General features: G+C 48.2%; 4 protein-coding genes and 1 non-coding gene across 9 annotated transcripts; 1 reads left to right on the top strand and 4 right to left on the bottom strand.

The window, feature by feature from the left end:
* Positions 1-2: 2 nt before the first annotated feature.
* Positions 3-1,386, top strand: LOC131140524 (mitochondrial import inner membrane translocase subunit Tim9). The gene is made up of 4 exons (XM_058091026.1): positions 3-118; positions 332-380; positions 799-894; positions 976-1,386. The coding sequence occupies exons 2-4, from the start codon at positions 342-344 to the stop codon at positions 1,108-1,110; spliced, it is 270 nt and encodes an 89-aa protein (XP_057947009.1). The 5' UTR covers positions 3-118; positions 332-341; the 3' UTR covers positions 1,111-1,386.
* Positions 1,255-10,236, bottom strand: LOC131140523 (AT-rich interactive domain-containing protein 4A-like). Of its 4 annotated transcripts, none has more exons than XM_058091021.1 (25): positions 10,119-10,236; positions 9,267-9,317; positions 9,042-9,152; positions 8,498-8,563; positions 8,343-8,433; positions 8,170-8,249; positions 8,002-8,099; positions 7,794-7,926; positions 7,625-7,704; positions 7,474-7,550; positions 7,215-7,393; positions 7,064-7,139; positions 6,899-6,993; positions 6,727-6,824; positions 5,935-6,163; positions 5,594-5,844; positions 5,362-5,529; positions 5,209-5,290; positions 4,959-5,145; positions 4,814-4,879; positions 3,553-4,740; positions 2,869-2,982; positions 2,667-2,804; positions 2,059-2,205; positions 1,255-1,984 (listed from the first exon to the last, which is right to left on the bottom strand). In XM_058091021.1, the coding sequence occupies exons 2-25, from the start codon at positions 9,270-9,272 to the stop codon at positions 1,875-1,877; spliced, it is 3,870 nt and encodes a 1,289-aa protein (XP_057947004.1). In that variant the 5' UTR covers positions 9,273-9,317; positions 10,119-10,236; the 3' UTR covers positions 1,255-1,874. The 4 variants fall into 4 exon arrangements, with proteins under 4 accessions (XP_057947004.1, XP_057947008.1, XP_057947006.1 ...); XM_058091025.1 differs by having other exon boundaries at positions 5,215-5,290; XM_058091023.1 differs by having other exon boundaries at positions 7,064-7,136.
* An 863-nt stretch (positions 10,237-11,099) lies between these two features.
* LOC131140229 (proteasome subunit alpha type-3) lies at positions 11,100-16,375 on the bottom strand. Its single transcript, XM_058090455.1, has 11 exons — positions 16,229-16,375; positions 15,046-15,128; positions 14,831-14,954; positions 13,184-13,285; positions 13,047-13,120; positions 12,916-12,988; positions 12,578-12,643; positions 12,451-12,497; positions 11,498-11,565; positions 11,271-11,335; positions 11,100-11,210 (listed from the first exon to the last, which is right to left on the bottom strand). Exons 1-11 carry the CDS (start codon positions 16,247-16,249, stop codon positions 11,166-11,168), a joined length of 768 nt encoding a protein of 255 aa, XP_057946438.1. The 5' UTR covers positions 16,250-16,375; the 3' UTR covers positions 11,100-11,165.
* LOC131142584 (small nucleolar RNA SNORD53/SNORD92) lies at positions 12,755-12,835 on the bottom strand. The gene has a single exon (XR_009132656.1). It is a non-coding gene; the product is annotated as a small nucleolar RNA SNORD53/SNORD92 (small nucleolar RNA).
* A 638-nt stretch (positions 16,376-17,013) lies between the features above and the next one.
* Positions 17,014-20,338, bottom strand: LOC131140177 (sorting nexin-6). 2 transcript variants are annotated; one of them, XM_058090362.1, is made up of 14 exons: positions 20,228-20,338; positions 20,016-20,066; positions 19,503-19,607; positions 19,325-19,435; positions 19,129-19,250; positions 18,927-19,050; positions 18,753-18,848; positions 18,576-18,681; positions 18,430-18,505; positions 18,317-18,356; positions 18,163-18,249; positions 17,912-18,071; positions 17,745-17,830; positions 17,014-17,683 (listed from the first exon to the last, which is right to left on the bottom strand). In XM_058090362.1, the coding sequence occupies exons 1-14, from the start codon at positions 20,231-20,233 to the stop codon at positions 17,630-17,632; spliced, it is 1,224 nt and encodes a 407-aa protein (XP_057946345.1). In that variant the 5' UTR covers positions 20,234-20,338; the 3' UTR covers positions 17,014-17,629. The 2 variants fall into 2 exon arrangements, with proteins under 2 accessions (XP_057946345.1, XP_057946346.1); XM_058090363.1 differs by having other exon boundaries at positions 20,016-20,063; positions 20,228-20,307.
* Between the last annotated feature and the right edge of the window lie 161 nt (positions 20,339-20,499).

The raw sequence follows: 20,499 nt of genomic DNA, 5'->3' as shown, positions 1-20,499 counted from the left end.
CCCACATACTTACTCGCGATCTGGCCCGGTTTTTTTATACTCTTAATATATCTATTAAATACTTGTAGGCACACTTCCGGTCCATTCTTCCGTCCTTCCGTCAGTCTGAGGGTTTCAGGTGAGAGGACTATTTATTTATTTGTGCCGTGTTGGCGTCCATTTAGCGATTAAATATTTTTATTAATAATTGTATGAAGGATTGTGTCGGGCATCATAACAAACAGTATACGAATTAGGACGGAAACTGAAGCTAATTTGTTGAACTAGCATTTAGCGATGTTAGCTATTGCCCACATGACCCTGTGTGTTTCTCTTGTCTGTTTGTGCTCAGGTTGTCAAACATGGCGGTTCAAGTGTCAGAGTCTGATCAGATCAAACAGGTAAACAAACTGCTATGTCTTGGTGACCATATTTTTCTAAAAAACAGTACGCTAATTATTGGAAGACACAAGTTTTGGAATGTAACCAGTATTTTCCGGGAAAATGTGCCCTCAAATTTACTAGATGTCAGTCAACCCTGCAAGTGCCATAGGATGAATTTTGAGCATATGATTATTTTTTTTCTGATTTTTTGACACGCTAAAACAGTTGCCCAGACAACAGCCTCTCAGGGACCAATGGAGCCCCCTAATTCTCATTTTAATGACCCAATGGAAAAACGGTATATTTACATCACTTTCGTAAAGTAAACAAAACAGCCACATATGAAAACGCAACACATTCCACAACAGGGCCACCCCATCAAATATCTATAAGTTATGTGATAATGACTAACGGTGATGTGACTTTCTGTTTCAGTTCAAAGAGTTTTTGGGAACATACAACAAAGTGACAGAGAACTGCTTCATGGACTGCGTCAAAGACTTCACCAGCAGAGACATCCGGCCTGAAGAGGTAAAAGAAGTCTTCCACCACAAGCAGCAATGTTTTTTCTTCTCATAAGCACGTGTCACATGACTAACTTGTGCTCCTCAGTCGAACTGCTCAGAGATGTGTCTTCAAAAGTATCTGAAGATGACCCAGCGGATCTCCATGCGGTTCCAGGAATACCACATCCAGCAGAATGAGGCTTTGGCTGCTAAAGCTGGTCTGCTCGGTCAGCCTCGCTGAACTGGGTCAGACCAGACTGGACTCTCATCTTCTTTGTGTTGAGAAATCGGAAATGTTTAATGTAAAAAGTAAAACCAAGTTAATTGCCGTCTACGTGAAAGACTGTTTGGAAATTGCAGACCTTGAAACCACCACACTTTGTGATTCAAATTTAAAAACTTTATTGGAAACCGGTGCTACTCGGCCTGGAGTGCATGTGCACGCCACACCATTGCAGCTAACAAACAGCGTACAAAGTGTTCTCTTAAAAATATTATAAATCATTCTTTACAAGGTTGTTCTGCTCACATCTTATGTACAAAAAGTTGAGGAGCGTTCAGAAACAGGAAGTGGAGTGGCACAGAAGCCAGCTGAAGTCAGGAACCATTTTATCTGCCAAATTGTAGTTCAACACAAAATGCTTTACCATTTTTTTTAACCAAAATAGAAACTCTAATACCATATAAAAGTAAAAAAAAATATTTTTTTTTTACTTTGTATGACTGTTGAAGCAGATAACTCATTTGCATAAACCACTGCTTGGGCTCCTCTGATCCTGCAGCTGACCTTTGACCCCAACTGGATGGGGGAGAGCAGGAGGAGAGAAGTGCTCGTAGAAGCTGGACGTCTCAACAGAAGTCAGTTCTTACCGGGGGAGGGGGCGACGGTCCTCGGACGGCCATGTTTGAAATCACATTTGTCAACTGTGGCTCCGCGGTGGGTGGGGGTTCCTCTGGGAGAGGGGGGGGGCATGACCGAGCAAGCGAGGATGGGTGGGCGTGTCATCACCTGCACTCCACAGCCACAGTGTTCTGAGTGGGCGAGGCAGACGACGGGCTCATTCCTGTGTCTGAGGAGCCTGACGAGGTGGATGCTGTTGTGTTGGACACCGACACTGACGAAACGAACATAAATCGGCTTTAGCGCACAATTGACGTGAGGAGCGAGGGCACGCTTAGCTCCGCCTACCTTCTCGTTCCTTCTTTTTTAACCTCTTCCTGCGTCTGTCGATGGACGCCACCTCAGACTTGAGGCTCATGTAGTACTTCCTGAGCTCCTGCAGCTTCTCCTGCAGGAAGGAGATCCTCTCGCTGCTCGTCATGCTATCCAGCTCGCCTGAGGAAGAGATGTCAGTCAAACGCCTGAACTAGCCATCATCCTGACAGCTACTATCTTCTCTTATTTCATTTAAACCTCTCATTTATTAGTGGTAACTGTTGGCCCTCCCTTATAAGAACATTAAATATGGAATTTGAATGTAACTTGTCCTTCCACTTCTATACAGTAGGTGACATAACTCCTCATGCACCTGGTCCGCCAGAGAAGAAAACGTTGCAGGAAAGATCAGTGTTGTCTTAACGACTTAGTTGCTCTATTTAGTGAGCAGTCAGACCCCTCTAGATAATTTGGTGTTTTTTGAACCAGACATGAAAGCACACATCCGTGAGAACTAGTCTCCCACAGGCTTATCCGTGTCCTCTGTGACATTACTACAATTATACGCATCATAGTAAATTGCCCAATACTTCAAAAAGTACACTACTACAAATACTGCACGTGGGGGAACATTGTGTTACCGAGTTGGAAGGTCCACTTATACGTGCGATGCGGCGATGCGGAGCTGTGTTTGGTGTCTTTGGTGTGCGGCGTGGGAGACTTGTTGGGCTTGGACAGAGACGAAAGACGGGACTGGTCCTCGCTGTCGCTGCTGTGGCCTGGGGGAGAGGAGGCGTGTCAGGAAGTGACTTCACGACATGAGAGGAGACGTCGGACGCTCACCTGTGCCGTTTTTGTTGTCCACCTTGGCGGGCGTGTTGACTCGCTTGTGGTTTCGTTTTTGTTTCTTGGCCGAGGGGCTGACTGTACACTGACTGTCCGTCACCCTTTTCTGACCTGAGAGGGGTTAAGGGTTACAGTTAAACATAACGACCCGGGCCCGCATTTGGGCGGCTTGGGGGGAATGTAGTACAGTAAACCTCGGATATATCGGACTTGGATATATCGGAAATTCGCTCACAACGGACAGATAAAAAAGAACCAATTTTTCTGTAATGCATTTCCAATAAAAATTCATTGCATATATCGGATTTTTTATAACGGATTTCGCCTATTTCGGACAAAATCTCCAGTCCCGTTCCAATGCATTTCCATGAAATTTCCCTCGCATATATCGGATGGCCGCATCGTGGCGCTCCGATTCGCCGAATCGTGACAGGCCGCTATACGACGTCATTTGCAGCGTTTGCAGCGTTGCCTGCGCGTCCAGGTACATTGGAAACATAGTCAAGGAAGTGCCTTTTTATAACGGATAAAATCCCATTTACGCATATACCGGATATAAATCCCATATATGCGTAAAACGGACATTTTCCGGTATACGCATATAACGGATTTCGCTTATATCGGACAAAACCAGTGGGAACAATTGAATCCGATATATCCGAGGTTTACTGTAACACCCACCTTTTGTCTCCTGTGATCCGTCAAAATTGGGACTCGAGTGTGCGTCATCATCATCATCCTCCTCCTCATCATCATCCTCTTCGTCGTCCTCCTCTCTGCCGGCGACACGGGCCACCTCCTGCTCAAGACTGTGGTTGGCTGTGTGGAACTCCTCCGAGGAGTGGGCTGAACTGGAGACGGCAACTTGGAGGAACGGGTGGAGGGGGGTCTCCGAAGAAGGGGCGGGCTTTTCCTTCTCATCCGGGTCGTCCAAGTCCACTTCGTGACAAACCAGCGCCTCGGGATCCATCTGTGGCTCCTCACTGGGGGCGGGGACGAGGGCATGAGGAGAGCGCGGAGGTGTTCCGACTTGTGTATCCTCCTCCTCCTCTTTCGTCACCACTTGGTCGCTTTTGCCTGCCTCATTACCGCGGAGCGGCGATGGGAGGAATTTGGGAGTAATTCCAGTGGTCATCTTGGGTGGGGTTGCAGACGTTTTGGGGGAGGCAGGCGTGACCTCTTCCTGCTTTCTGTCAGGACCCAGCTTCTTGTCTTCCTCCTCTTCCTCCTCCTCGCTGGCAGAGTCTGTGTCGGAGTCTGCGGCGGCGGCAGGAGGCTCTGTGGGGAGGTGCTGCGTGGGGAGGCAGTGCAGGACCACCATGGGCTCATCGGGTCTCTTCAGGATGCTGCGAGGCGAAGTATGTGCCATCGTGGGGGAGAGAGGAGCAGGGCTGGAGGTGCACAGGGAGATTCTAGGAGGCGTGTCAGCATTGACCCTGTGTACTTTGAGTCTCGGGGGCGACAAGGGACAACTCTTGACGTCTTCCACCTCCGCGTCCTCCGGTGGGGGAGGGGATGCCTCCGGCGGCTTCTCAAGCTTAGGGGACAAGTGGACAGGCACTTCCTGTGTGGCCGACGGAGCCTTGGAGACAACTTCCTGGGCCACAGACATGTGTTCATTCGGTGGGACGGCTTCCTGTGGTGGCTGCTCCACCCCTTCAGGTTGGCTCACCACTTTTGGGGGATCTTCTTGAAGCATGCTGGGACACGGCAGCGTGACGGGAGGCTCACTCATCTCCTCCTCCTTCACCTCAGGCTCCTGCTCCTCCTCGTGATGGCCAGCATTGATGGGCCTCCCTTGCCATGGAGACGGCTTTTTGTCCGGCGGCTCCTCCGATTCGCTGTCCACCGAGGAGTTCCCAGAATCCTCTGCAGGGTGAATGGTGGCCATGTTAGTTTGCTGGTGAGGTGTCAGCTGACGTAAGGAGGCGGGGGTTCTTACCGTTGGACGCGGGGTCTGAATCGTACATACCAGACGCCCTCCTGGTCCTCCGGCCGCGGGACACATCTGGATGAGATGAACGGTCAAGTATGTCACTTCCTGCTGCTGACCATGTGATCAAATGGACAATGGTCACGTCGCTTACTGTCTCCGTTGGCCATGCTGGGCTCCGTCCGGACGCCCTTCCCGTTGGTGCGCCCCTCATTACTTGGCGTCTTGCGTCTGGCTGCGCTGGTGGGCGTAGTCCTGATTTGAGGACGACCTCGCTTGGCTCCCATGGGTTTCATAGCCGGCGGAACGATCGCCTTGTCCTCGTCTGGCTCCTCTTTGTTCTAAAAAGGTCAAGATGGCGGTTTGAGCAAACTCACAGGAAGTGATGTCATCCCGCCGCTCACCTTCACCTTCTTCCGGGTTCTCTTTCTTGCTCCTTTCTCCGAAGGCCAGATGATGCGGTCGGCCTTCACCCATTCGTCATACCTGCGGAGCGCACGCACGTTAGCGGGTGCACGTGGGACCGGCGTGCACGTGACGCTGGCGTGCGCACTGACCTGACGTTCCAGCCGTAGTAGTGCACCAAGTAGAAGTGCTCGCCGTTGTCCATGTCGGTCTTCTTGATGTGAGCCTCGTAGATCTTCTGGGTTTTTCCTCGGCCGTACTTCACCCTCACCTTCGTCCCCGTCACAGAGTCGCCATTGTCGTCATCGTCGTCCTCACTTCTGAAGGACACGCCAAGGACACGTCTCAGCACACAACCTTACCTCAAATCAATGAAAGGCTAACCTGTGAGCCCGCCTCCTCTCGAGCTCATTCTCCTCTTCCTCGTCCAACTCCTCCTCGTCGTCATCATCATCTTCATCCTCTCCTTCATCCTCCTCTTCGTCATCCTCATCTGAGCCCCTCTCAGACTCATCTAGGTGGCGGTTGCTGCGCCTTCTGGCCTCCCTGGGCTCATCGCTGTTTTCTTCAGCTGCCTTGTCGGGTCTGACGGGCATGTCCATCTTGGCCGCCACGCCGCCGCATCGCCGCCTCCCCTAAACGGTACACGAGATAAGATAGTTAGTAAAAGACGACAGCGGGCCTCTCAGGGGGAGGGTGTGGTTGTCACGGTTTCATCGTCTCACCCTCGGCGACGTCTGTCTCTCCTTCAGCTCCTCCTTATCACTTTCACTCTCTGACTCCGCCTGCACGTCCTTGTCTTCCGGAGGTTCTTCCTTCGGTGTGGCCACACCGACCTCGGGCCTCGTCGGCCTGGGAATGGACTGCGCTTTGGGGGAGCGGGGGTTGTTATGATGGACAGTCCTGAAGGTGATGCAGGCGGAGCGGCAATACTCCTCAAAGCCGTACAGGTACCTGTGACGGGGGTTTTGAGATCAGTATTACAGTAAACCTCGGATATATCGGACTCGGATATATCGGAAATTCGCTCACAACGGACAGATAAAAAAGAACCGATTTTTCTGTAATGCATTTCCAATAAAAATTCATTGCATATATCGGATTTTTTTATAACGGATTTCGCCTATTTCGGACAAAATCTCCAGTCCCGTTCCAATGCATTTCCATTAAATTTCCCTCGCATATATCGGATGGCCGCATCGTGGCGCTCCGATTCGCCGAATCGTGACAGGCCGTTATACGACGTCATTTGCAGCGTTGCCTGCGCGTCCAGGTACATTGGAAACATAGTCAAGGAAGTGCCTTTTTATAACGGATAAAATCCCATTTACGCATATACCGGATATAAATCCCATATATGCGTAAAACGGACATTTTCCGGTATACGCATATAACGGATTTCGCTTATATCGGACAAAACCAGTGGGAACAATTGAATCCGATATATCCGAGGTTTACTGTACTTATATATTACTCTTTTGTTTACATTCATTGCATACATAAATAATTAAACATACTTCTTGTAGGCAGTCTTCACGTTGTAGGATGCAGCAGAGTTAAGGACAGGAATGCCCAAATCCATGTAGACCTGCTTCCATACCGTGCCACTCTCAATCTGACACACAAACAAACACAACCGGTCATTGTACTGTAAGGGAACGCTAGTGAGCACCAGCATGGGAACGTTACCTTGCGGCAGCCTCCATGTTGATACACCAGACGGAAGAGCTTGAACAGGTTCAAATCCTTATAACCCAAAACCGGAGGCTTGTTGATGGGCGTCCCTGAAGCACGTACACACGCACGGTAAGAATTGAACAAACGGGCAGCATTATCATCATCATGAGGTCTCACCTCGGTCCTCCATGAACTTGTAGAGCTGTTGCAGGAAGTGATCCCGCTCCTCTGGGTCTGGCTCCTCCTCTGGCTGCTTATACACACAAAAATACAAAAGTATGTCAATTCTTGCTATGCCTATACACAAAAATAGCGTCTGTGCACTCACCTCTTCCTTGATGAGCTTCTTCCTCTTCTCTTCGTCCAACTCGTCTTCTTCACTCTCTTTTTGCTGTTCGTGGTCACCATCATCGTCACTGGAGGATGAGTCCAATATTTGACTCATGTCCATTTTCCAAACATCAGGAATCTCCCTGCGTCTGGCAAACATCTGGGCAGCGCCAAAGCCTGGAGTGGAAGCAGAGCAGGTATATGAAGAATGAAGAATGAAGATGCTGTGGTGCATTGTGGGGGGAAAAAAGGCTCACCGTGTGTGTTGGAAAGCTCAGACTTGTTGATGTTGATGGAATTTAGGGGGTGCACGTGTCTCCTGGCCACCGTGTGACTGCAGCAAACAGGAAGGAAATGAGTGCAATGTCATCTCCACGCCTGGAGACGACAAGATGATCATCTACTCACAACTTGCAGTCACTGAAAGACCTGACCAGGCACTGATCCTTCTTCACGACCAGCTCATCGTGGCAGCTGGGAGACACGACCTACAGACGCGGTCACATGATCAAAATGACATCCCCACATACACAAAAAAAAGGAAGGTGCCTTCCTGCTGCGTGATTGTTTGCGTTACCAGAGCCAGGAACCAGGAGCCAGGCTCGCTTTCCGCTTTGATGCTGCAAACTTTTCCCAAGAGCTCATCGTTCAGCCTCCTGCGGTCCTCCTCGTCATCTTCACTGGACGAAGACTCATTCTCCTCGTCGGCTCTGAAGGACAGCAGACAGTCAGTGCCATCGCTCTCCTTTTAAATAAAGTTGTATTTTCTCATCTCCGACACTCACAGAGCCTGTGAGGCGCGCCGTCCGCCGCGATTGGACTTCTTTCCAATGACCGGAGTGCCGAAGTGTTCCGGGTTGGTGAGCGGTAACTGGTCCAAAGTCTGAGGAGAAGACTGAAGATCAAGAAGCAGCAAGAGGAGGAGCAGCGTCTTCGCACACGAGGGGACTCACCTCGCTCTCTGCAAAGTGTCGTTCGCCCTTCAGGCACAAAGACGTACGACGCAGCGTCTTCTCGTCGCCATCGTCAAACACTGAAAAACATCACAACATTGTTTGATTTGATTTGATTGATTGATTGATTGACATCGCAAACGCACGCAAACAGGTTGACAAACTGAACTTACCAACAGTGTAGAGGCTGGCATCTGTCAGCTTACCGATGACAGCTTCGCTACATAAACCCTCGTTGGTCTTCACCTCCACCGTGGATCCCACCTGCAAGCGTACACACACACTTAGAGAACATCGTTATCGGTGTAGTTGCTTTTGCGGCACTTACCCTCAGTGGACCTTTGACCTGGTCATCATGGACCACCTGACTGGCGCTCTCACCTTTCAGAGTCACCTGTGTAGAAAAATACAAAAAGGGGAAGACACGTAATGCTACACACGCCAACCTGCTAGTAGCCTAAGACTTCAATTTCAATTTCAGGCAGAGTGGTTAGCGCGCATGCCACACAGCTAAGAGACCCAAATTCGATTCCACCCTTGGAGTTTGCATGTTCTCCCCGTTCTCTCCTCCCACATTCCAAAAACATGCTAGGTTAATCGGCGACTCCAAATTATCCATAGGTATGAATGTGAGTGTGAATGGTTGTTTGTCTATACGTGCCCTGTGATTGGCTGCCCACCAGTCCAGGGTGTGCTAACAACAAAGCAACATATTTGTATGACAAACCATTCGCATACTTGGTACAAACAAAGCAAAACTCATCTCAACACGCCAGCATAGCAAGTGTGTGTCAAAAGATGACAGCTGCCATGTTGGCTTCGACTTGATGTAACCGACTTCGGTTAACCAGCCATGTGACCTGCCATCTTACCTTGACCTTCACCAGTCTCTTCACCGTTTTGATCTTCGCCTCGCAGAAGGCCCCTCTGTATTTGGCGCTTACGTCTGTCCCCACTGTCAGGTAGGCAGGCTCGTCTGCTGCCTGTATAAAAAAAACACACATACACACACACACACACAAACGCACTTTTGTTAGAAACATTTAAGTGCAATGAGTATGATTGATTGATGGCATCAGTCTCGTTGATGAACTCACCTTCATCTTTGTGGTTATTTGAGGAAGTCCAGCTCGAGAGCTTGTGGATCACTGCGATAATAAACAAAGTTGTCAAGTAACGTGAAGCTAATAATAGCGCTAAGCTAACACACTCGACTCTTCTCCGCGATTATAAGTCGCGGCTCGTCTTCAGTCGGTTAGCTCACAACGTTCACGTTGAGCGGCTGGTTCGGCGGCTGTGACCGAGAAATGACTGGAGCTCTTCTTCCCGCTCCGCTCTGAGCTCCAGTGAGTCACGTCGCCATGTCAGCTCAGCTAGCTCTGCTAACTTTACACCGCTTCCCCGACGAGCCGCCTGCCAAGGACCGCCAACTGGCGACACGGACGGAGTTGTACCTCCGTCGAATCCCCACCCGAACTCGAGCTAAACAACGCGCCGTGTCTGAGAGGGGTGGAGAAAGAAGGGTGGCGTTGCACTCTCTGTTCCCCCAGCTAAACCTAGCCAACATGCTAACAGGCGAGCAGCTAGCTAGTTTGTTTCCCGTATGGAGATTTAAAGCGTCTGCTAACATCCACGCTTGTGTCAACATTGGCTGAACTAGCTTGATAGTCGTCAACGACATTGTACGCGACATTTGTTGAATGGAAGTCCGAGCTTTTGTAATGACTGACTTCATATTGGGTGTTTGACAAAGGCTCACAAGCTTCACATTTCTTCAGTGCGAAAACAAGCTGAGTGCCGCTGCCATTCAATTCAGAGGCTACTCGTTAGCGCGACGAAGCGGACATCTTCTGGCATCCACACGGCCTCCTGCTTGTGGGGGCGCGAACGTTTGAACCCACAACACTTGTGCTGTGATTCCGAGCAAAAAATGACATTTTTATACTCACATTCAACGACGCGGTTGCTTCCCCCCTAGCTCAGGCTGCGAAGCGATACACGAACAACAAGCTGTTGAGTCCTGAGCTGTGTTTCTCGTCATCCCATTGGCTGGAAGCTCAGCGGGGGTTGCAATGGAGCAATATGATTCGTCGATCAATCCCTCCATTGTAATTGGTGGTAACGTTTCCGGTTTCTGCATTGGTCGAAACAAACGCGGCGCCACAAGGGAAATGACGACTTGTGGTGAGTAATTTCCCAATAAGAAAGAACATTTCTCCAGTGGACATCAGTATTGGTTGGATTTTATCGGAGGTGCGTCGCGATTGGCTGAGCAGGCTTCCCTGTCTCGGTAAAAACACTGCCCAAATACGTGCTGCACTTCTTATAGAGCTCCCACGCAGGACTCGGTTCATAAAATACACAGTTGAACGGCAGACGTTTCCCCCCATACGTTGGAAGGTAGTACAATTGGGCCAATGTAACGCCGCAGCTGTTACAGTGACGTCGTGTTGACATTTGCGACACCCGCCACATAATTCATTGCACGTGACGCATGGCGCCGATTCACGCGCGTTCTTCCACGTACAATTCTGTACACAGCTGATATCTTTCCAAGTGTATTATAGTCATCTTTATGGAACTAAACGAACTGTTTGTACGGTAATACCGCAACTAAGCTATACTACTGTAGCACACAATACCCGATATCGTATTTCGGCTTCAAATGGTCGCTGCTGACATAAAACGGACTATTCTCCCACGTTTGGAAATGATTGCGTGACGTCAAGTAGGCAAATCGCCTTCACGACAGACCCCTCGACTCACTTTCAGCACACAAATGGAGCCTTTACGTAACAGGAACATCGTGACCGTGGAGGCCATATATGGTCATTTATGTGCTGTAAGTGGAATTCTCACAGGCCCCACAGAGGTCACTCTTGGAGCTCCACAATGTTCAGGTCATGGAGTCACTGACTGGAGTAGAAGACTGGAAACAACTTTTTTTTATTTTCAAAAGCAAAACAAACATTAAAATGTAAGAAAAAAAATCATCTTCACATGTTGTCCTCATCAGAGTCGTCCTCCTCTTCAAGTGCGTCCTGAAAGACATGATACGTTACACAAGTGTGAGATACAAAGTGTGTGTGTGAGCATGTCACCTTGGCGTATTTTTCTGCTTCCTCTCTGATGTCTTTGGGCACGAGCACATGGCGTCCATTTGTGACTGACGGGGGACAGAGAGAGAAAGGAGTGCTGCGTCACCACGGCAACCATAACATACAACAGTGGGAGTGGTCGGTGAACCACAAGGAAATGGCATCACAGAGTCCAGTCACTAAGCCCCGCCTCCTGGGCCTGTGAGAATGTGCTGATGTCGTATTCTTACTTTCTCCCACCCAGCTGAGCTCCAACTCAAACGCTTTGTCCTTCACCTCGTCATGGACGATGTATATTCTGAAAGAACAAGGTCACATGGTCACATGACAGGAAGCACTACACATGCAGCACATTGTTGACCGTGCTAGAGTAAAAAGTAAACGCTGGTGAGGAAGAACATGCGATAAAACAAACATGGCCCAACTCGTGGGCCATGGTCTATCCTTTTATTGTTGCCCTTGGCATAGTGTAAACGGAATGGATTATTAGTGAAATTTTATGAAACTATAGTTTAAGACAGGGGTGGGCAAACTTTTTGACTCGCGGGCCGCATTGATATAACAAAATTTCCGAGGGGGGTGGGGGGACTATATATTTTACACGTTACAGTCCACCTGGTATTATTGTATCTGTAAAATTGTCATGCAATCTGCTATTATTATTTATTATTTTATATTTATATTTGAATATTTTAAAAATAATAAAATATTATAATAATTAAATTAAAATTAAAATAATAATTATTATATTATTATTATGTAAAATATGCAAATATAACAATATTATTATATATAATTAATATAATAATTAGCATTAATATAATAAATATAATCATAATAGTTATAATAATTATTTTAATTTTTATTATTATTATTATGTGCTTGTGTCTCTTTTTTCAGGAGCACTTTGTAAACAACAGACCATGTCAAACAACAAAATTGATACAACCATCAAAAGGTTGGCTCAGGCCATGATGCCAGGTTGTATGTTGAGTTTAAATTAAATACTTTGGAAAGATTGGGCGGGCCGTATTCAAACACTTGGCGGGCCGGATGTGGCCCCCGGGCCGTAGTTTGCCCACCTCTGGTTTAAGATATTACAATAATTGACTGTGGGCTATAACCCAAAGCTCAGACATGGATGTTTTACAACACTGTTCACTTAATTTAATCGCAAACTCACATTTTGGCGACCTCTTTGACCAGCTCTCTGCATGTCATCTCTCTCATCTGCAACACACACACACACACAACACATTGTGTCACATGACATCACATCAAGTCACGTAGCACACACCTTGTCAAGTCACCTGCAATTTTTCAATTTCTGTCTTGGCAGCTTGTTTGGCTTTTCCAATCGCACACCCCCAGTAGCCCTAAAACAGACAGTCGACGAACACGCGTCAAAACGAGGTCCGAGTCATCATACCTCTTGTTGGTAAACGCACGTCTGTAAATGGCGAGCGCCACTCATAAGCATGCACACTTTGGTCAGACAGCCAAGAGAAAGGGTTACATCACGTGACATCAGCTTGCTTAGCGAAACCTTCTCAGCATCATCACTCCTAGTGTGTGCTCGCATGTTCCATCGGGAAAACGCTCTGTACAGTCAGGCGGGTCATTGGCGACCAGCACGTTGAACACTCACGTAAGAGACGCCAGAGGGGTCCACCATGTAGAGCTGCGGGCCGTCATCTTTGTCGTAAGATCCCAGGATGAAGCTGCGGACAAGAACAGTCATCCCCAGCTACAATGTACGCTTTTGACAGGAAGTCTCACCTGCAGCCAAACGGTCGCACGGCGCTGTACAAGGTGTAGGCGTGCACGTACATGGCCACGCGCTCCGACAGGTGCTGTGACAACAGGAAGCAGCATTAGCGCCCTGTGTCAAGACTGGACTACAATGGACGCTTTACCTTGAGAGGAATGTCGTGTCCATAGTTGGACCTGAAGTTAGACGCTTCCTGTCGGGCGACTTCCGCTAACGAGCGAGCGTCCGCCAGGAGACCTGCCACTGCCTGGGGAGGGGGAGGGCAAAACATTGTTGTGCTGTTATGTCAATCAAGCATGACCAGTGACGCGTGGTGAGGTTTAGGACTGGTAAGGCACAGACTTAATGTTAATACAGGTTGCTCATTAATGATGATTTACTTTGATTAAAGCCTTTTCTTCAGAGTTCCCTTTATTATTTTTATAAATTGAAAATCATTTGTGATCGTACCTTTTAATTTCTATATGAAGCGCAGAAGCAAACTCGATGAGGGTAAACCCCGGTTACATTTCCAGTTAATGTACAAAATGGTACGCTTTTTGTCATGTTATTAATACACATCTCAGTTTGCAGTGAAAAGTTTCCTGCATGTTCAAGTTTAACAGTAAAACTACCGTTTGTTTATGTTTCGGTTTGCATCAGACCTTCTGGAACGGACTAACCAAGGTTAGATGTTACATACGTCCTACACCACTCCAGGAAAAGCTCTTGATACTTTGTTGCAGAGGTCTGATCACAGACTGTTTGTATTGCTGACGCTACTGTGTGTATTTCAATAAAGTGTTAATAACATGTTAATGTAATGTTGATGTTCTGAATACTGGTGTTTGGGATTGCACCCTGCTGTGAATGTTCTTGGTGAAGAAAAAGAAAGTGTTGCAGGTAGGGATACTCCAATCAAAATCATCTGATTTCTACAGTAAACCTCGGATATATCGGACTCGGATATATCAGAAATTCGCTCACAACGGACAGATAAAAAAAAACCAATTTTTCTGTAATGCATTTCTAATAAAAATTCATTGCATATATCGGATTTTTTATAACGGATTTCGCCTATTTCGGACAAAATCTCCAGTCCCGTTCCAATGCATTTCCATTAAATTTCCCTCGCATATATCGGATGGCCGCATCGTGGCGCTCCGATTCGCCGAATCGTGACAGGCCGCTATACGACGTCATTTGCAGCGTTGCCTGCGTGTCCAGGTACATTGGAAACATAGTCAAGGAAGTGCCTTTTTATAACGGATAAAATCCCATTTACGCATATACCGGATATAAATCCGATATATGCGTAAAACGGACATTTTCCGGTATACGCATATAACGGATTTCGCTTATATCGGACAAAACCAGTGGGAACAATTGAATCCGATATATCCGAGGTTTACTGTATTTAAAAAGCACGTAATCGGTATAAGCCAGTAAACGGCTTTCAAAGCCAATCACAAAAAACGATGGGAATGCAGCGGGAAATACTATATGTATACTATATGTCCCGCGTAGGGTTACCAACGAAATGACGCATCTCATATTGAGCTTGACAAAGGCTTAGCCAGATGCCAGTGTGTTTGACCCATCTCTTCAGTCGACTAGTTTCCCATCTTTGTTTACTTGCTTTGCATTGACTCATACAAAACAAATCAGCAATATTTAGATTATTATTTTATGTATGCTCCATGATGTGCCTCACCTGCCCCTCTGACCTCCACATCAACAAGCATGAGTCAGCAATTTAAATGGCGATTGCTCCTCCCCTTTTCCCCCCCACAACAAAAGTATATGTGGTTACCATGCCGACATGTCTGTCAATGTTGAAGATGCGTTTGTTGGAGCCCTCCTCGTACAGTTTGGACAACACTAGCTTCTCCACGCCAAACACCACACCATCTTTACAGCGGATTCCGATAGCTGTGCTGGACTCACACACGCACACACAAAGTAAAGCGGGTGCAATCAAACATATGACATGAGAAACGAGTTGGAACGCTCGTACTGACAACCAACCTACTGTTTTCCACAGCCTTGATGGCGTATTCCACTTGAAACACTCGACCGTCAGGAGAGAAGGTGGATGCTGATAGGTCGTACTGGAAGACACATAGACAGGAAGTCGATCAATCATAGTGAAAAATCATCCCAACGATCGCGATGGACCAGTAGATCTTTTAGACTTAGCCGGTCCATCGCTGTTTTAAACTTCCTAATAATACATTTATATTTATGCAATGCATATTTTTAATGTTAGGCACGGTTGAACTGTATGACGAATATATTTTCTGATTGCAATCGTTTTTAACATCACAAGTGAAAATAGCTGCACATTTCCTGTACAAATCCAGGGCAAAAATCAAAGATGAGGCCACCGTGATAATCGCTTATTATCGGTCTCATTATTCTTGCTAATGGAACAAGAAAATACATAGAAATGTCACACAGGAGCAGTACTTGCAGTACCGATGCATCCTGAAGGTGTCAGCCGTGAGCTGGAAGGTGTTGCCTTCCTTGCCCAGAAGAAAAGCTAACGTTTTTTTTTTTTTAACAATCTTGAATTATACAGACAGCACTGGCAAGAGCTTGATACATAAACAAGTCAAATACTAGATAATTGTATGCTCTGCCGAATAAATACATGCATTTGATTGCCAAGATGGCGGATTTTGAGCAACATGTATTAATATAAAGTGCCTCACAAGCCATGAGTCTACGGAGTCTATGAATTGCGCCGATATTTTAATGTTTTAATGATTGTCTGGTGATCAAATAAACCACACAATACATCCGACGTCCATCAACAGTATCTTGTCTAAGTTCATGGCCGAGGCCAGGAATCATAGGCTCAAAAAGGTAGGTGACAATCGGTGTATGAGGCATTGAGTGAAAATTGAACCCATTCTGCCTGCAATGCAGTCAATGTGAACCAATAAAATATCACAGATAATTTATATACTTTAAAATAGTTTAAAATACTTTAAAATGTATAATATACACGATAAAATAGCTTTCGGTTTCTGGTTAGCATCACGGCCTCATTGTGACTCAGCAAGCTAACTGCTAGCTAGCTATTAGCTGTTTTAGCTATTAGCTGAATTAACGTCATTTCGACTTTTTACAGACAATTTTCGAATAGATCAAGTAATACCAGACAGTCCCATTCTTGGCCAAAAGCCTCGCTGAGACTAGCACTCACCCCGGTCCCAATGGAACTCATTTTAACTCGAACTGCGGGAGCAACGTGAAAGTGGAAACCAGTCGAGTTAGCGTCTCATTAAATCGCTGCTGTTAGGCTAGTAGATGTCACATGATTGCTTCCGGTTACGCCTTCACAATAATGGCTTAATACGGCGTGAAATAAACCGCAAAGTTGAAATGCCGAGTCCACATACGTCATTTTATTGAATCTATGTATTTATCAGTATGAGTGTAACATGTATGTATCAGTTAGAAGCAGAACGACGTTGTTTAATTTTCCCAGTGACAGGAAGTTCGATTAACTACAAGCACACGCTTGGAATGACTATCTCGCGTTTGGTAACAGCCATGAAATAGTATTGACAATACAGTAATAAGTCTGTGCCATGTTAATTGTGATAGCATTATAATTTACCATGGTAGGGGATAAACAAAAAAAAGCAAATGTGTGTTTTGATGTATTTTTTGACAATGAGCTGTCTTTTCGTGTAATTGTGGACTTCCGGTAGGGGCTCTCGGCTGCCACCTGCTGCCACGGAGTAAGCATGTCGGCTAAGCAACCAGGAGATCTGGAAGAACCGGTTTCGAATCTCCCATTGTGAGGAGTTCGCATGTTCTCCCGGTGTGTAAGCGTGTTTTCTCCGGTTTGCTCCCACATTCCAAAAGCATGCATGTTAGATATGACATGTATATGACATATGCGAGCATTAATGACCAGTAGAAAATAGATGCATGGATCGTTGTCCGGGGAAACGTTCTTTTTTTTTTTTAAGAAGAAAAGTGCCTTGAAAGTTTTATTGTGAAAACAAATCAGCTTGTTTATTGACTTTTTCTACACTCGATTGCCATCTCGGCAGGGATGGAAGCTTTGGTCACATGAGTGAAACATTCCTTACAGTGAAAAAGAACAAAAATCAACAAGTGACATTAAGGCAGAGACTGAGGCTCCTTCCACAAAACGTCTTTGAACAGAAACAAGTTACAATTAGCGAGGAAAAGGACGAAGATGACGATCAGCGGCCATTGGTGAACCAATACAAAGCTGTACAAGGCATTCTTTCTTTATGTGACATTAATAAGAACAGGAGCCAGAACTGGACTCTGAACATCCACGCAGCAGCGGCACAGGAAGTTCACCGACACAGAAGAACCCCGCCAAAGTAAGACAGGAGAAGATGAAGCAGACTGATCCCGATTAGACCATAAAAGGTCCAAATCTCATTAAGACCAGAACCAGCAGAGCAAGGCGGGAAGGGGTTGGGGGGTTTCGGGGTAGCGTGTGGTTAAGTGATGAAGATGACCGACTTCCTGTTCCTTCTTCCTCAGCTTTCTGGTGGCATTCTGTCATCCGTCTGGCGATGCCCCGATGGGGGCATGTCCGGCAAAGAAGGGGGCGTGGTTAAGTGTTACCCTTCAACACACCCAGGCAGCTCTGCAGCAGCTGGAGGTTCCCCTGCGGATGAACAGTCCCACTGTGACATCACAAGTGTTACCGAGAGGGGGGCGGTGCCTACCTTGGCGTGTTTGAGCTCCAACTCTGCCAGCTCCACCAGGTTCTTCCTGAACGCCGCCACTCGCCTCGTTTTGAAGTCAATGAGCTCTGCTCGGGAAAGAAGGTCATAAGGGTTGAGATGAAAGTCGCCCCCCCCCCCCCGGGGATTTAGGCGACTGCGGCCCTGACCTTGCTTGGCCGAGTCGGAGATCTTGTCGAACTTGTGGCAGCACAGCTGCTGGCTGCTCTCGGCCTGCAGGACGTCACGGTTCTTGGCACGAGCCTTGTCCAGAGCCTTGTTGGCGTTCTCGTAGTCCAGCAGCGCTCGACTCCTGCGGTACAGCAGGTCCTGCAGGAAGGGGAGGGGCGGGGCGAGAGACACGGTGACTCGATCAGGTGACGAGAGCGCAGCCAAAGCGGCGACGCCTGATCGGAGAGACCTTAGCAGCCTGCGACTCCCTCAGGTAATATTTCAACAGGTCGGCCAGCTTCAAGTCTTCGTCGGCCGCGACCCGAGCTTCGATTTTCTACGGAGGGACACACGAGTCAGCGGACCGGCGACTCACACGCTCGTCATGTGACCACGTGACTCACCCTGGTCTTTTCAAAGAGCTCAGACACTTTGAGGAAGAACCTGAAACACCAGAGGACAAGTCAACACCGCGTTTGCGCACCGTGAGCACGCGGCGGGCGGCGGCCCTCCTCACTTGCACAGGTCGGTGGAGTCCTGCGTCCCCAACGCGTAGAGCGACGACGCGATTCTGTTGATGTCGTCGGCAGCATCTGAAGACATCACCACGCTGTCAAACATCATGAGGTCATGCCGCCTGTCCATCAGCGCGAGCCATCTTACTCTTGTGAGAGCGGATCATCCGGTCCGATTTGGCCGAGGCGTCCTTCACACGGTTGTGATACTCCAACAGGAATGTCTTCTCGTGCTCGAAGAAGTCGTCCACGTCCTGAGGACACACGCGCGTCAGAGACAAACAGGGACGGCTACGGCTACGGCAACGCCTCGGTTGTGTGTCACCTTAACGCCCGCCACCAGGACGCCGTCAGCGGACTTGACCACGTTCTTGAAGAAATCCTCCAACTTCTCCTTCTTGTTCTTGCCCCGTACGCTCAGCTGCGGCGGTCACAACAAAGAGCCGATGAAGATCACTGGAAAGGACAGCTGGAGCGCCAAGTCGGCAGAGTCACTCACGTCCTGGTTGTACTCCAGGAAGACGTGGAAGTTGAGGTCCTTCCTCAGGATGGGATGTGCCGCCACTCTACACAAGAAGACCTCATGCATGGCCACCGTCTTTTTAAAGATGGCCAGGTATTCGCTGAGGAGGGGAGTCACGTGACAGGAAGTGAGGCCAGATCAGAGGTACGTGTGTTTGTGTGTGTGTGTGCGGACTCACGCCTCCAGCTCCTGCTTCATCTTGGTGAACTCCTCCTTGGTCATGGATCCCTCGCCCTCCCCCAGCTTCTGCAGCTTCTCTCTGGAGGCGTCAAAGTCCGGCCTGGGGGGTGCCGGCGGGATCTGGATGGCGACGACATTTGTCAGCTGACAGGAAGAGGACAAGAAAACCAGAGCTCGGCGTGTGCGTCGCTCACGATGTAGCCAGCGTAGTCTTCGTTCTCCACAAAGGAGTCATGCAGCCAAATGAACTCTTCATGCTGGCGGACCACCGAGAACTCGTTCTGCTTGAAGTTGGGCAGCGTGCTCTGCGGACACGAGCGCACGCGTCAGCGGTCGGACGCCCCCGAACAGGAAATGGCCGCAGCGGCTCACCTTGGTGTGCACCGTGAACTTGACCTTGTCTCGCTCGCTGAGGGCGTCGGAGATATCCACCTGCAGGGTGGCGTCCGTCTGAAGGTCCACGTTGACTGCCCTCGGCTAGATAGATACACGCACAAACATCTCCTTCAACATCCGGGTGATCCATGTGGGTCAGCTGGTTCTACAAGAGCTCAACCAGCAACAAAGATGCTCTCCTCTAAGATGAGCGACACAGACTGAACAGCGAAAGCCGATTAGGAATCTTAATATGCTAATTCAGCTAAGCTAACAGGCTAACAGATGCACGAATGTCACGTGACTGTCACGTGAGCAGCTGGAAGAACCAGTTCCACTAAAACGGCAGTTAACGTACAGCTAGCATTCGGCTAACGCAACCGTCGAAGCCGTCGAAGCCTAGCTAGCCAGCTAGCTAGCTAGCAAGCTAGCAAGCTTGTTCCGCCATCCGCGGCGGTGGACGTCACACAGGCGTGACATAAGAAGAAGTGGGAAAAAGGGAGCACTCACTCCACGGTCCTCCTCGGAGAGGAAGTCTGGTCCGTCGTCCAGTCCTTCCTGCTGCGGACACACAAAGAGCACACGCAGTCGTCATTTGAGCAGCTCACACATCGGAAGTAGACAACCTGAAGCCCGTAGCGACCGCCGAGACCCCGCAGGCCCTCGGTGGCCCAGCGAGCCGCCCCGAAGAGCAAAAGAGGAGAGAAAAGAGGCGAACCCACCATCATGGCTGCCGACGGGTGGAGACAGGAAGACGTGTGACGTCATGACGCCGTTTGAAAACATCCGTGTGTCCCTGTGTCCATCTTTCCCGCCCCCAAATAGCAGTTATTTAAAGAGAAACGTCATGAAAGCGCGTACATTTCGACAGAATACAATAAAAGTACATTATTGGCAGAAATACACTCAATATATGCGCTTGATTTATTCACATTTCCAGCAACGATAAAAACATAACTATCTTCTCTTGACAGCAAACAAGTTACAAACGTCA

Source organism: Doryrhamphus excisus, chromosome 13 (assembly GCF_030265055.1).
Source record: "Doryrhamphus excisus isolate RoL2022-K1 chromosome 13, RoL_Dexc_1.0, whole genome shotgun sequence".
In the NCBI taxonomy this organism is placed as follows: Eukaryota; Metazoa; Chordata; class Actinopteri; order Syngnathiformes; family Syngnathidae; genus Doryrhamphus; species Doryrhamphus excisus.
The sequence above is the reverse complement of the archived record's forward strand: the minus strand, read 5'-3'. Positions and strand labels throughout refer to the sequence as shown.

What these genes read in the sequence shown, in the direction of transcription:
- LOC131140524 (XM_058091026.1), top strand. Translation starts at nt 342, where the DNA reads ATGGCGGTTCAAGTGTCAGAGTCTGATCAGATCAAACAG. An exon ending in AGTCTGATCAGATCAAACAG is followed by an intron (nt 381 to 798) that starts GTAAACAAACTG and finishes TTTCTGTTTCAG; the next exon opens with TTCAAAGAGTTTTTGGGAAC. An exon ending in GAGACATCCGGCCTGAAGAG is followed by an intron (nt 895 to 975) that starts GTAAAAGAAGTC and finishes TGTGCTCCTCAG; the next exon opens with TCGAACTGCTCAGAGATGTG.
- LOC131140523 (XM_058091021.1), bottom strand. An exon ending in TGCCAGCCTCTACACTGTTG is followed by an intron (nt 8,250 to 8,342) that starts GTAAGTTCAGTT and finishes GATGTTTTTCAG; the next exon opens with TGTTTGACGATGGCGACGAG. An exon ending in CAAGTTCATGGAGGACCGAG is followed by an intron (nt 6,994 to 7,063) that starts GTGAGACCTCAT and finishes TACGTGCTTCAG; the next exon opens with GGACGCCCATCAACAAGCCT.
- LOC131140229 (XM_058090455.1), bottom strand. Translation starts at nt 16,249, where the DNA reads ATGAGTTCCATTGGGACCGGG. An exon ending in AAGGCTGTGGAAAACAGTAG is followed by an intron (nt 14,955 to 15,045) that starts GTTGGTTGTCAG and finishes GTGTGAGTCCAG; the next exon opens with CACAGCTATCGGAATCCGCT. An exon ending in ACCCCTCTGGCGTCTCTTAC is followed by an intron (nt 12,644 to 12,915) that starts GTGAGTGTTCAA and finishes TGTCTGTTTTAG; the next exon opens with GGCTACTGGGGGTGTGCGAT.
- LOC131140177 (XM_058090362.1), bottom strand. An exon ending in AAGACTACGCTGGCTACATC is followed by an intron (nt 19,251 to 19,324) that starts GTGAGCGACGCA and finishes GTCGCCATCCAG; the next exon opens with ATCCCGCCGGCACCCCCCAG. An exon ending in GACTCCACCGACCTGTGCAA is followed by an intron (nt 18,357 to 18,429) that starts GTGAGGAGGGCC and finishes CTGGTGTTTCAG; the next exon opens with GTTCTTCCTCAAAGTGTCTG.